This window comes from Crocuta crocuta, unplaced genomic scaffold, assembly GCF_008692635.1.
Source record: "Crocuta crocuta isolate KB4526 unplaced genomic scaffold, BGI_CrCroc_1.0 scaffold422, whole genome shotgun sequence".
NCBI lineage: Eukaryota > Metazoa > Chordata > Mammalia > Carnivora > Hyaenidae > Crocuta > Crocuta crocuta.
This window is the reverse complement of record NW_027529554.1, coordinates 956,240-971,808: the sequence shown is the minus strand read 5'-3', so window position 1 is coordinate 971,808 and position 15,569 is coordinate 956,240. Positions and strand designations below refer to the sequence as shown.

The following is a 15,569-nucleotide window of genomic DNA, read 5'->3' as shown; positions in this document are numbered from 1 at the left end:
ACAGAAATAAATAAAAATTAGAAGACTTACCTGAAAGCCACCCTCATTCAGAGCTCTGGCTCCATATGCAATCCTTTTTCCACCTTCCAATGTCGGCTGAATGCTGGGATGGTGTTTCCATCTCTGGAACTCTCTAAATGGGCTCAGATATGGATTCTGGTAGTCTAGACCAACCTTGAAATTTTTATATTTAAATCTGATAAATTTATATAGTTAGACATTTTTATTTTAAATTACATCAAACTAAAATGTGAGCAATATTTATGAGAAAGCATGTACATTAAATTTCTTGTACTCAATAGTACTTGGAGAAATATAGGTAGTAACCCAAACTTAAATAACTAAATAAAAGCTGTTTGGAAAAGAAATGGCAAACAAAAGGATACCATGTGTTCATATTTGGCCACACTTTTAAAATGTAGAACTTATTAATAAAACCTTGTGCTCTGTAAATACAAGTCCAAATTAGAAAAGTATTTGTAGGTAAGTGGCTAACATTATGTTTCTACGAAAGGAGCTTTAATTATTTTTTATTTATCAATACCCACTCTGGGAATAAACTAATAAGCTATACATGGTACTACTAAGGCACAAATGAAGAAACAGAATGTAATCTTACTTAAGAGGACAAGAAATATTAGAGCTTACATTTTACAAGGCATTATCAAAATGCTGAAATTCATAACCAAACACCTTTTTTTGCTCTAAAAATTAAGCCACTGGAATAACTATACAAAAATGATACACTAAACGCTTGGCTGGCTGTCAAAAAACAGCAGTAATGCAAAAATTTAATGTATCACATTCAAGTCTAATTATGACATTAGAAAGTTGCCACCAACTGCAAGGCACAGAAACTCTTATTTTTTCCACTCCTTGCAATGTTCAAGATGTAATTTACTACAAAGATATAAGTAGCCAAAAAGGGAGAAAATGCTTACATTTAAAAGTTATAGACTCAAACCCAGTGCTGCATTCATTTTTAGTGACAGAATGCCATAGTGGAAACTGGGCTTTGAAGTCACACCGACTCAGGTGTGAATCCTGCCTCTTGTTATTTAATGGCTGTATTTGAGAAAGTTGTTTAACTTGTTTGGACTTCAGTGTCCCGTCAGTAAAAAAAAAGACACACTTACTTCTTAGGATTATTATGAAACTTACTTAGAATTCTCAGGGAAGCATCTAGCGTAGCGTTGGGCATTTAGTAGCTAGTATTCCTAAAGCTTTGTGTGTTTAAAAAGCTATAGACTAATGCCTATAATAGCCACAAGCACTTTACAGACTGACAAAATTAGAAAGTGACCTTTAAATGAAAAGCAGTTTTTTAAATAAAAAGCATTTTACATGCTCCAGAGTTCCACTGGATGATCCAATGACTTTAGCAGTAGAATTTTCCATAATGGGCATGTAACTTACCACAAAACCAAGAGCTATCAGGGGTTCACCTTCGTTTAAATGGTAGAGGAAAGAGCCTCCGTAAGTATGTCTGTCCAGGGGCCAACCAACAGTGTGATCTACTCTCCCAGGTTTCCACTTCTTTTCATCAATAATCCATAACTTAAAAAAAAAAAGTCCTAGAGTATTAAATATTTTCTATCACCACAATATATATAACTTGCCAACTTTTATGTCTTATAGTTATGAGAGTTTCAAGCAAAAAACTATAATAAGAGAAACACAAAAAAAGTACTTTACATATCAAAGAAAATTATATCAAATCGTAGCATCATAAGCCAGGCTAAAGAAACAGGTCAGAAAACTTACAAAGTCTATAGGAAACACCACTGAAGAGCTGAGGAAAACTTCTGGGGTGCTGGTAATGATCTATATCTTGATCTGGGTGGTGGTTACAGGGGTTACAAAAATTGAGCTGTATACTTAAGATCTGTCGCTTTACAGTATATATGTTATTCTTCAATAATATAGTTTATGCTTTCCTGCACTCCCTCCTCCCCAAATGAAACAAATGGCTCATCTGTTTTCAGAATGGTAAGTTTCACATTTTAAACAATTTCCATCTGAAATATTATCTAAAAATCAGATAATATCATGTGATTAAGACTTACTCACAATAAATCTAGTTATATACAGAATTTGAAACTTTCTGAGCTTTACCCTAAAAAAAAATTAAACAAAAGGGTTATAATGAATTTTTTACATTCTAATAAGCCTAAGGCTTGGGAGACAGAGATTGGATAAATTGAGAAAATATACAATATTTAACCTAATTAAATTTTAGGCTTCAAAACAATATACTGTGGCTGAGTATATATTTCATAAACTAAATTATCTTCACAGTGCAATTCTGAAGAAACAATTCTTGTAAGACACGGTCACCCTACAAACAGCATATGGGTATCAGGTCAAATCTTATTAGGTCAGATGGCATTACAATGAAAAAAAAATGAATATTACAAATATTTTTGGGTCAGTCGATTGAGTTTCTGACTCTTGACTCTGGCTCATGTCATAATCTCACAGTATGTGAGTCCGAGCCCCAGTGTTGGGCTCTGCACTGACAGTGTGGAGCCTGCCTGGGATTCTTTCTTTCTCCCTCTAACCCTCCCCCATTCATGCATGCATGTTCTTGCTCTTGCTCTCACTCTCTCAAAATAAATAAGTAAACTTAAAAAATATTTTCAAGTTCAAGACTTTGATTTCAAGCAACATTTTTTTTAAAGTTTGTTTATTTTGAGAGAGTACAAGCAGGGAAGGGGCAGACAAAGAGAATCCCAAGCAGGCTCCACATTGTCAGTGTGGACCCCAATGCAGGGCTCGATTCCATGAACCTTGAGATATGACCTGAGCTGAAATCTTCGGATGAGCCACCCAGGCACCCTTCAAGCAACATTTGATGAAACAATTACAAAATGTAGATACAATTTAGATAATAATGGAATTTGATCAGCAGTACTTTCTAGCCCCTTAAAAAATATCTGAAATATTTTTAGTCAGAATAAACATCTCAAGTCAATGAAAAATATAACAACCATAAAATTATATCAATGTTATAAGCTACACGACAATACAAATGAGCTTAAATTCCATATTTCAAAATTAAAATTATAAAAAGCAAATCAGGATACCTCCTTGAGTCCAATTCCATAGGTTTGGGGATCACAATTGGCCCTCAAATCAAACTTTTTATATAGTTGCTTGGCTAGATGTCCATGGCAACCCTCTGCAAAAACTGTAACTTTGGCGTGTAGTTCTAGGCCTCGCTCAAAAGTTGTCTAAAAAATAAAAACATGATAAATTGCAACATTTGACAATTTAAAAAATATTCATATTCTGGTCTGACAAACTGTTTTAACTGCTTTTACATTAGTGATTTGCCTAGGGCAATATACACGAAAGAAGGCATTCATTTTTTTATTTCTGAGAGAGAGCAAGAGAGAAGCAGCGTGAGAGAGGGGAGGTACAGAATCTGAAACAGGCTCAAGGCTCTGAGCTAGCTGTGAGCACAGAGCCCGACGCAGGGCCTGAACCCACTAACCTGAGATCATGACCTGAGCCGAAGTCAGACGCTTAACTGACTGAGCCACCCATGTGTCCCGAAGGCATTCATTTTTTAAAAATACTTTTTTATTTATTTTGATGGAGAGAGAGCAAGCAGAGGGAGGGGCATAGAGAGGGAGAGAAAGAATCCCAAGTAGGCTCCGTGTTGTCACTGCAGAGCCTGATGTGGGTCTCGATCCCACAAACTGAAATAATGACCTAAGCCGAAATCAAGAGTTTTGATTAACTTAACTGACCGAGCCACTCAGGCATCCTCCTACAGCATTCAGTTTTGTTTTTTGTTTTTTTTTTATGTTTTATTTATTTCTAGGAGAGAGAGAGAGAGAGACAGCGTGAGCAGGGGAGGGTCAGAGAGAGAGAGTCACAGACTCTGAAACAGGCTCCAGGCTCTGAGCTGGCAGTTAGCACAGAGCCCGACGCGGGGCTCGAACCCACGAACCGCGAGATCATGACCTGAGCGAAAGTCGGACGCCTAACTGACTAAGCCACCCGGGCGCCCCTACAGCATTCAGTTTTAATGCTTGAATAGATTCCCCTAACTTTTCAAACAATTCTCAATAGTGGGACAGTTACGCTGTTCCACTATTATAAAGCATTTATTACATGCATATACTTGGTCCTAAATATTTTCAGTCTGAATGGTAAAAATTAGCTCATTATTAATTTACCGATAAATTAATTTCTTTGATTACCAGACAGTCTGAACATCTTTCACATGCTTACTGGTAACTCTTTTTCTTGTACAATGCTTACTAGTGTCATATATATGCATCCATGTATATTATACTTGCATATACATCCTATAAGTCCTCTCACTATCTTTTTATTTTGTTCTTGCCTGCTTCCTTTTATCACCCTTCATCCATAAGCCATGTTAAGAATCTAGTATGTACAGTTTTACCCAAATACATAAACATACATACACTCTGAGATACATACACACAAATTTTTTTGATTCCTAATTTGTTCTACAAAAAATAGGATCATATCATATAAACTGTTCTTTATCTTTTCTCAATACTACTTCACGAAAATCTTTTCAAGTCACTCTATAGTTCAAATTTTTCTTTTCAAAGGCTGTATAGTAGTGGTCCATGTGGAAACACCAGAGCTTGTTCACCTATTCTGCTAATGCATAATAACTATTCACTCTGTTTCCAGCTTATCTGTGACCAAAAACAATGTTATAAAACATACACCCTTGTATGTATATATATTCTTACAATACTGGTGCTGTGAGTGTGGAGCCCACTTCCGATCCTATGTTTCTCTCTCTGCCCCTTCCCTGCACTCTCAAAAATAAACATAAAAAAAAAAAAAGCTTCTTGGGCCCTACTGTAGGACACACTGAATCCCAGACCTCACATAATTCTGACAAATCCAGTCAAACCTTTAGAAGAAAAATGAAGTAGGTAAGACTCCAGAGCTTTGTCATTTGCTTATCTCTAAGCAGGAAGCAGTGAGAAACAGGAAAATCCGTGGGGAGACTCTACACTACATTCCCGATTCTGTTCGAGAATGGCAGAAGGAAGGATAAATTCTAAGTTAACAAATATGTATTGAGGACCTGACATTACCTGGCACTATGGTAGGCATTGGAGTACCTCATGAAGCTTCTGATCTAGCTGAGAAATTAAGACAATAAACACATAAATATGAATTGACAAATTAATTTACTGAGATGTTAATTTGTGTTTTGTCCTGTTGTTATAAGAAAGCAAGGTGTTTTTCTCCTTGTCCTTTCCAGAGAATCTTATGGAGCCATATCCTTAGAGCTTTTCTTTGCAAATTCAAAAATAAGAGTTGTGAAAACCTGAAAACCATCCAGATTATATCTGAATGAAAGGAAAGCAATCAGTTTTATATTTACCAAAAGATACTAAAATCATGTCAAAAACTATCAGCATTACTTAGAGTAATGAATTCTTGTCCACAGAAATGAAAATTATGGAAGGGGCGATGCAGTTGACTGATGACCTACACATGAGTAAGTTTTCTGAATTCTCCTTGAACAGGCTGTTAACATCTCACCGAGTCTGTCATTTATTAATGAGGAAAAGAAGATTTTTGTCACATGTTTGTTCTATATTTGTAGGAGTCATGTTTTTCTCTTTAAAAAAAGTATTCTTAAACATTATATTGACTTGCTCAGTCATTTTTAGTTCAAAAATGCTTCTGTATTTTTAACAAGAGAAAAATTCCACATTAATAATCATATTCTAACACACACTATTAATGTACACTTTGTAGCAAAACTAAATTATTGCATTTAAGTTGATTCTCTTTTTTAATTTGTCAGTTTGCTAACCACCTAACTGTTCAAATGTTTACCTTTGGTGCACCATCCTTTTGTATCCCTACATCATTAGTGGCGATTCCTTTTACACTACTATCTTCATGAAAAAGGACCTAAAATGAAAACATATTTTGTTATCACCTTAGGATTCATAACCACCTTGAAAAGAAACAATAAACAGTCTTAGAGTTTTAAGAAAGTGAACATGTTCTCTAGATTACAAAATCCAGGCTTTAAGACATTCAGGCAAAAAAAGAGACATATTTTAAAGAAAGTCCCTTCTTTTTTTAAAAAAATTTTTAATGTTTTTCATTTATTTCTGAGAGAGAGAGAGACAGCGTGAGCAGGGGAGAGTCAGAGAGAGAGGGAGACACAGAATCTGAAGCAGGCTCGAGGTTCCGAGCTAGCTGTCAGCACAGAGCCTGACACGGGGCTTGAACCCACGAACCATGAGATCATGACCTGAGCCGAAGTCAGACGCTTAACCGACTGAGCCACCCAGGCACTCCAAAGATACTCCCTTCTACCATATAAAACAACACAGCTCTAACAGTTGGAAATGAAAGAAATGCCACAACTTTTATGAAGAAGAAAAGTGGAAAGCTACTACACAGAGGTCACTAAAGAAACCAGGAAAAATAAACATAAAGCTCTCTGAAGACATATCAAAAACGTGTATACAGAACCTAAAATCAGGGCCTATAACAAATGAAGACCATCAGTGTGGGTGGGAAGACAACAGTGTCAGGAAAGCCTCTGTTCCAAAGGAGCTAAGACCAAAAAACAAAAAACAAAGAAAATGAAACTACAAAACAAAACAGAAAGAGGCTCAAGACAGCCCAAAGATGATCAAAGTTTATTTTTGGAGCAAGAAGGATTGGGGAAAACTAGTCAAAAGTGTAATTCTGAGGATGAGAAACAGTAATCAATACTCTGTACCCCTTACTTGGCTTCTGATTCCCCTATGGAGGAAAACGCTCTTCAGACAGGAAGCACAAAACAGACACTAGAATCACACAGAAAGTACAGGTGTGGAAAGATGAAACAGGGATTAGCAGCAATGGCTATGAAAAGAAAAACATAATAAATGTTTTATTTCATACTCTGAAAATGAATCAACTGTAGAATGTGGCTTTGAACTAGATCTGAAGTCTGGCTCAGAGTACAAAAAAACCCAACAAACAGATCATTAATCTATTGATGATGATCTTTAAGGGGCTGAGGAAAAGAAGAAAAGTATAAGAGACTGTGTGTGTGTGTGTGTGTGTGTGTGTGTGTCCACAAAAAGTAAAAATCATAGATTCTACAAAGTGTGACTTTCACATTGATTCCAGTCAAGAACATTTTAATCAGGGAAATGCAAAACCCTACATTTGGGTCCCAAGCCCCAAATGCATATATGTGAGCCGGGAAAACAAAAATTAGTATGGCACCAAGTACAATACAGGGACCTATGTGTTTTATTTGACTTACATATTGTAAAGGTAAAAACAAATTTAAAAAATTTTTGAGGGGCACCTGGGAGCTCAATCAGTTAAGTGTCTGATTTCAGCTCAGGTCATGATCTCACAGCTTAGCTCATGAGTTCAAGCTCCACATCGTGCTTTCTGCTGTAAACATAGAGCCAGTTATGGATCCGCTGTCCCCTTCTCTTTCTGCTCCACCCCAGTTTGTTCTCTCTCTCTAAATAAATAAACTTAAATTTTTTTTTCAATTTTCTCTGAGGCCAAAAACAAAAGAACTCCTCCTCCTGTCGATTCTTCCAATTCTTTCCTTTAGAAAACTTAGCTGTAAACCTAAGTCTCTCTGAGATACAGGGACCTAGTTTTTAAGTCTTATTTAAGACTCCTGCCAGATCTGCATCTCAGAAATGTGTTTCCCGGGGGCCTTGGAGACATATTCGAAATGTGAACACCATGGAGAATGGTGTTCTATCTATTTCCCTGTCTCTGTGGGAGTCTGGGCTAGGTGCTTGGGTCCAAGTTGTAAATTCCTGCTTGTCAAAAAGATACAAGACATTTTATTTTTCCTCCGGATAAAGACAATTAAATGTATGTAATGGACTGTATCTGTGTGGCTATATGAGAGAGTGAGATTTCTTTCTGTTTTGGCAATCTCCCTAGCAAACTGCCTGTGGCATGCATTGCAGTCTTGGTGTAATGCTCATTAAATAATAAAACTTTTTTGTAACTTATACAGGTGATTTTTCTGGGTTTGTAGGGGATTTTATTTTATTTTATCTATCTATCTATCTTTATTTTGAGAGAGAGACAGAGAATGAGAGTGTGTGAGTAGGAGAGGAGCAGAGAGGGGGAGAGGGAGAATCCCAGGCAGGCTCAGCACAGCCAGCGCAGCGCCTGACATGGGGCTCAAATTCACGAACTGTGAGATCATGACTGGAGCAGAAACCAAGAGTCAGTGGCTTAACCAAATGAGCTACACAGGCGCCCCAGTAAGAGATTTTATTTTTACTCATTTCCCTATAACACTTAGAACCAACAGTATGATATATTTGCCAAAAGAGTTATTTTGATAAATAGAAGAACAGTTTCTAGAATGAAGGCAATAGCTCTGCTCTTGAAGCAGTTTTTTCATTTGGGGTGTCACCTTATAAAGGGGATAAAAAGGGAATCTCAGGGCACTGAGGAATACCAAAGGAACTCAAACTAAGTAACATTATGGTATAAAGAACTGAGACTATTTAACCTAGAAAAGAAAAAACACCAGAGTGAAAGCGGGGAAGAAGAGAGCAGAGTGTAATTATAATTGGAAAACTGTCCTTGGAAGAGAGCACAGATCTGTTCTACAGTGTAAAACAAGATATGTTTCTGTTCAATATAGGAGAGTAATATCAACGATCCAAACATCAGATAGAGATTATGTCATCCCTGATGGTATTCAATTGTAAATTAGATAATCACTTGATATACATACAAGGTAAGGAATTAAAGTACTCTTTGGATTAGATCTTTTCAAGATTCCTTCTAATTTTACAATTCTGAAATTCCATGGCTCTTCTAAAATATTGACTTCTTTACCTTTGTACTTATCCTTGTTTTATATTCAAAAGAAAAAGGGATGACTTCTTATATTAAAAACAAAACAAAAGTATACAAACCTCAGCAGCAGCATAACCAGGGTATACTTCAACACCAAGGGCTTCTGCTTGTTCTCCCATCCAGCTTACTAAATGTCCCAAGCGGACAATGTAATTGCCATGATTATTCATCGGAAGACCTACAAATATATGCTTATCAGTCTGACATTTTATCAATAAAATATCTAAATAAAATACATAAATACTTAATTTAAAAATTCTGATCAATGGAAGGGCTCCTGGGTGGCTCAGTCAGTTGAGTGGCTGACTTCGGCTCAAGTCATGATCTCGTGGTCTGTGAGTTCAAGCCCCATACTGGGCTTGTTGCTGTCAACACAGAGCCTGCTTTGGGTCCTCTGTCCCCCTCTCTCTTTGCCCCTTTCCCACATGTGCCCTCTCTTTCAAAAAATAAATAAAACATTTAAAAATTCTAATCAATGTATGATTTCTATGTAAATATATATATTATCTTACGGTCATAATTTATTTTTTATAATTTTGGCATAAAATTCTTATCATTAAAAACAACATTATAACACTAAATTAAAATTCTGAGTTGGCTTACAAGGCTATCTCAATTCTTCTAGACTGAAAGGCAAAGAACCAGGTCCTATTCCTGTTTTACTATAAGCTAGCTATATAACTTCGGGTAAGTCCTTCAAATCTCTGGGCCTCAGTTTTCTCATCTGCAAGAGGAAGGGATTTTGTCAGATGTAGTTCCTTCCACGTATGGAATTCTGATTTTACAAATACTTATCATACCTTACCTGGAAGAATTGGCACAGGAATTCTATATTTCTCTGTTAAAATTCCAAATCTGTCTTCTGTTACGGGAGTGTTAAGTGGAGCCTAAAAACAAAAGGAAAGAGAAGGAAGTTTTTGGTTCATATTTGTAATGGGAAATAGAAATAATAAAAAGACTGTGTCAAAAGGGAAAGTGAACTACTTTCCTCACTTTTTTTCATTATTTCCTTTAGAAAACTTGAAACTATAAATCCTCTTTGTCTCTTTGAGATGTATGGGAATCTTTTTAGAACCCAAAGAAGCCAGTTTTATATCCCAGAAATGTCTTTCTTGGGGGGCTTGGAGACATCTTGGACATGGCTTCCTGTCTCCCTCTCTCTGTGGGAGGTTAGCCTAGGTGCTTGCTCCAAGTTGTAACTTCCTGCTTGATGAAAACAGAAGAGAGTTTTATTTTTCCTTTGGATACAATGAACATGTATGTAATGGATTGTATCTGCTCAGTAGGGCTTAGAAAAACCTTTTTCTATTATAATAGATACTATATCAATAACTATACAATGATATCTATTTTTGATAGAATATTGAAAAAAGTTAATTAGGTATAACTAAAGTATACCTCGTTTAAAGGAGCTTGGTCTTTTATTTTAAAGTCTTTTTTTAAAACGTTTATTTATTTTTGAGCGATCAGGAGAGTGTGCGAGAGCAGGGGAGGGGCAGACGGAAAGGGAGACAGAAGATCCAAAGTGGGCTCTGTGCCAATGGCAGACAGAGATGGGGCTCGAACTCACAAACCTAAGCTGAAGTCAAATACTTAACCAACTGAGTCAACCCAGTGCTCTGAGCTTGGTGTTTTAGAAAGAAAAGCATAGATGAAATTTTTGGAATTCAATTTACTCCATATAGAAATAATACAGAAATAATATAATTTTTGACCTTTACAAAGTATATTCACAGGTAGTGACCATCCTAATGTGGGCAGATATAACATAACCCATCTTACAGAAAGAAAAACTAAGACATGAAAGATTTTAACCAAGGTCATACAAATTATGAAAACAGTAAAACTAACATTCAATTCTCTGCATATAATACCAGTGCCTTTTCTACTTAGGTTATGAGAGGCCATATTAATTTATTTCTTTAGACCATTTGGTTACATTATCCTCTTTGGCTTTAGACATTAAAATGTCCCAGGAAATTTACAGAAAGCTTTATTAGAACAATGATATAAACACCTATGGAACAAGCCAGGAATACCCTCAAAATCTGATAGGACTCAATTATTTAAATTCTTTTTAAATTAAAAAATACCTATCTATAATAGTCCTCTAAGAGACAGAATTATGTGAAGAGGGTTTTCCATATTCTAGTAATTTGGAAATAGAGATAGAATAAAGATTATGCTTTGTATAAAAACCAATTTTTCTTTTTTTTAATGTTTATTTATATTTAAGAGAGAGAGAGAGGCAGACACAGAATCGGAAGCAGGTTCCAGGCTCTGAGCTGTTAGCACTGAGCCCGACGCGGGGCTCAAACTCACAAACCATGAGATCAAGACCTGAGCCGAAGTCAGACACTTAGCTGACTGAGCCACCCAGGTGCCCCAAAAAACCAATTTCTCATACTCCCTTCTCCTTCCAGTCTGGGAATAATTCTTCAAAAGCACGTGGATCCAGGCAAGCCCCTGAGAGAGTATGAGCTCCTATTTGAGCAGCTTTCTCTACAAGACACACACGAATGTCCTTTTCGTGTTTAGTAGCCAACTGCTTTAGACGGACGGCTGCAGAGAGCCCTGCGGGGCCTGCACCGACGATAACGACATCTGCTTCCTCTGCAAACCTCTCCATGTTCACTCCTGGAAGGAAAAAATGTTTAAAAAATACATGAAAACTCTGCAATGAATATGATCTGATAAAAATCATATACTGGGTTACAAATACTATGCAATAGAGCATTATTTATAGAAATTGCCCCTCTGCTTTGCATGAGAATTATACTAAGTATATTACTGTATTAACTGGATGTTCTCTTAGGTTCTCTTCCAGTGTAGATCTTATTTTAGCTTCTAGAAGCCAACTGTTGGCTTTGGGATTTACTTATCTGCTTATCTCAATGTCAATATGTAATAGAGTTGGTAAAGCTATTAAATATTATTAGATGAATTTATACTATCATGAAAATATTTCTTTCCACAAAATGATGCAAAGTATCTAGAAAAGCCTCAATTCTACAGAAATTATTACTTACCTTCCCATCGCTTGTCCTTATCCCGGGGATAAATAGTATAGTGGGTAGTAATTCGAGGTACAACAGAAGTTGAAGACCATCTTGTACCACACAGAGGTAGATATTTTTTCTTGATTTTTAAGGCATGAAAACACTGATATGCTGCATGAAAATCATGAAGATTATTATTTTTTCAATTAGCTTTCATCAGGAGTAGACTGATAAAACATTTTTTAAGAGAAAAAAATCTAAGATTGGTAATCAGATCTGGTTTCTGTTTAATTTTCTATTAATTAGCCCGAAAACCTTAAACGAATCACTTAACCTCTCTAGATACCAGTTTCCTCAGCCAAAAAAGGAATGGGTCACTAGATGATCTCTAAAGTAACTTCTTGATATTAAACTGTATGATTCCACATAATGTCCTATATTTGGAAACCTGTGTTTACACTCTGACCATTCAACACTGCAGACATTCAGTTAACAGTTAGCTCTATGCTGTTGATCTGTTAGTTGTGTATGTACTGGAAAGACTATACTATATCCTAGATGAACAATTAAAAAAAATTTTAACTTTTGTTTATTTTTGAGAGACTGAGAGACATAGAGCACAAGAGGGGATGGGGGGGGGGGGGGGGGGGCACAGAATCCAAAGCAGGTTTCAGGCTCTGAGCCATCAGCACAGAGCCAGACGTGGAGCTTGAAAACATGCACTGTGAGATCATGACTTAAGCTGAAGTCGGTGCTTAACTGACACACCAAGGTGCCACAGATGAACAATTTAGTTAGCTTCTTCTCATTAAAGCAATGTTTTCAAACTATAATATTTTAAAGGTATCTAATAAACTAATTTATTCAATTTAGTTCATATCAAGCTTAACCTATAAATAGGGTGACCATATTATATAATTTATCAACTGTATACTGAGAGTAACAAGAGGCAGTATTAATGATTATGCTGGGACAATGTAGGTCAACTAGGTTTTATGGTCAGCCTTTTAGAAAATTAACTCTCCCATATGGCAATATCTTTGAAGAGTCTTAAAATTTACATATTCTTTAAGTTAGAAAATAGAAATAAACAGAAGCATGCAAAGATTTATCTGCAATAATGTTCATTAAACCTCTGTTGTCCTAAAATCTTCAACTCTACCTCCGCCCTCCTTTATCTGAAGCAACTAACACACCAAACATCATAGAAAGATAGAAGCAATCAGGTGGGAATGTTCCTATTTCCTTGGCAACAACTTCTAATGTAATCTATATTTGTGTCTACTTTTTGTTCATTCTCTTAGGTTATAACAGATGTCATTTCCCTTCACTTAGATTAATCCTTCCACCTGGATGACAAGGCTTATCCCTCCCATCTTTGTAGGGACATTCCTCCATCTGAGGCCTTCCCTTTGACCTGTATCTTCAATTTCAGTTTCTCTTCTCTAGTACTCTTCTCCTTGATAATCTTTTCCATTATTAAAAAAAAAAAATGACAGAGAATCCTCCCATGGGAATAGCCCTGACAAGTATAGAAACTTGTATTTGGAGCTACAATAATTAAAAGTCTGTTATAGAAGAGAGAGAATAATCAAAGGAAAAGAATAAAGAGTTCAGGATTTGATGGTTGATAACGATGCCATTTCTAATCAGGAGTAGAGATGATTACTCATTAAATGGTCAAAGATGGGGAGAAAGACATTTGGGAAAAAGTATACCTTTTTCTTCCTATCAAAAGGAATTCCATTTGGTCTGTGATTTTAACAGAGAGTCAAAGTATAAAAGATTATGGTGATATATCCACGGATTATTTGTTTCTCTGCTTCTGAGTATAGGCTGCAATTAGTGACTAGCTTCCAACGAGTATGAAAGGGAAAAATAATTAATTTTACAGTGGAGAAATACAGCAGACCCCTTAACCAAATGATCAAGTTTAACATTACTGGCAATAAGATATGTTGGTAAAACATACTCCCTGATACGGTAAGAAGGGCTCTTCACCTATGTGGCATACTTCCCCAAAATCTATAACCTCACAGTAATTATAAGAAGTCATCAGACAAATTCAGATTGAGAAACAGTCTACAAAATGCCTGGCCAGTACTTATCGAAAGTACCAAGGTCATGAAAGACAAGAAAAGACAGAGGAATTATCACACTGAAGTAGACTAAGACGACATGACACCTAAAAGCAATGTGTCCTGGACTGGATCCTGAAACAGAATGAGAAAATCAAAATAGTCAGTAGTTTAGTGAATAGTATTGCATCAATAGCAATTTCTTAGTTTTGATGATTATACTATGGTTATGTAAGGAGTTAAGCTGGGCAAAGGGTATATGTGAACTTTTATCTTTGCAATGCTTCTGTAAGTATAAAATTACTTCAAAATAAAAAGTTAAAAAATTATGGTGATACAAAAGTCAGCTCAAAAAGCTTCAAGGACCCAAATGTGAGAGTTAATACTATGATTTTTTTTTAAATCATGGGTATAAATCTTTGTGACCCTGGATTAGGCAAAGGTTTCTTTGCCATGACACCAAAAACACAAGAAACAAAAGAAAGAATAGATAAACTATACTTCAACAAAATAAAAACCTTTTCTCTTCAAGGGATGCCATTACAAAAGCGAAAAGATAACCCATGGAATGGGAGAAAATATTTGCAAATCATATATCTCATAAGAGATTTGTATCAAGTATATATAATAAATTCACTTCTAATAAAAGACAACCAGATTTAAAAAGAGACAAAAACCAGATTAAAAATGAGACAAAGGATCTGAACAGACATTTCTCCAAAGCAGATATAGAAGTGGCCACTAAGCACATAAAAATTGCTCAACATCATTAATCATCAGGGAAATACAAATCAAAACCACAATGAGATAACATGTTATATCCATGAGGAGGGCTACAAGCAGTAAGAGGGATAATAACAAGTGTTGATGAGGATGTGGAAACACTGGGACCCTCAAACACAGCTGGCAGATATGTGAAATGGTGCAGCCACTTTGGAAAAGTCTACCAGTTCCTCAAAACACTGAACATGGAATTTCTATATAACTCTCTCCTAGGTATATACCTAAGACAAATGAAAATACACAAGAATGTGTACATGAATCTTCATAGATGCACAAATTTATAACAGCCAAATTATAGAAAAAACCAAATGTCTGTTTGTGAATGGATAAAATGTGATATATTCATACAATGGAACATTATTCAGCAACAACAAGAATTAGAGTAGTGATATAGGTTACACGGTACACCTTGAAAACATATTGCTCCATGAAAGAAGCCAGTGGGGAAAGATCATGTATTATAGGATTCCATGTAGATGAAATATCCAAACTAGACTAATTTATAGACAGAATAGATTAGTTGTTGCCTAGGGCCGGAGAGGTTGAGGAGTGACTGCTCATGGTGTGAGGTTTCTTTTTAAGGTGATGGAAATGTTCTGAAATAGACTGTGAGGATGGTTGCACAACTGTGTGTTTATATTAAAAACCCTTGAGCCATGTATTTTAGATGGTGTGATTGTATGGTATGTGATGTATCTCAATAAAACTGTTATTTAAAAAATAATATTTATAGCCACACAAAAAAGATTAAAATTTTTTTCTAACAGAGTGTGGAGCAAAAGGATCTCTCATCCATTGCTGGGGGAATGCAAAGTGGTACACCCACTTTAGGAGA

General features: G+C 35.9%; 1 protein-coding gene across 1 annotated transcript in view; it reads right to left on the bottom strand.

The window, feature by feature from the left end:
- Positions 1-15,569, bottom strand: part of ETFDH (electron transfer flavoprotein dehydrogenase) — a 31,317-nt gene that overhangs the window by 8,951 nt on the left and 6,797 nt on the right. The window contains exons 2-9 of the mRNA XM_077761456.1: positions 11,904-12,044; positions 11,282-11,511; positions 9,680-9,761; positions 8,934-9,052; positions 5,851-5,928; positions 3,087-3,233; positions 1,417-1,557; positions 31-174 (exon numbers count right to left, since the gene is read on the bottom strand). Coding sequence (XP_077617582.1) covers positions 31-174; positions 1,417-1,557; positions 3,087-3,233; positions 5,851-5,928; positions 8,934-9,052; positions 9,680-9,761; positions 11,282-11,511; positions 11,904-12,044 — 1,082 coding nt within the window. The remainder of the gene's footprint in view (positions 1-30; positions 175-1,416; positions 1,558-3,086; positions 3,234-5,850; positions 5,929-8,933; positions 9,053-9,679; positions 9,762-11,281; positions 11,512-11,903; positions 12,045-15,569) is intronic.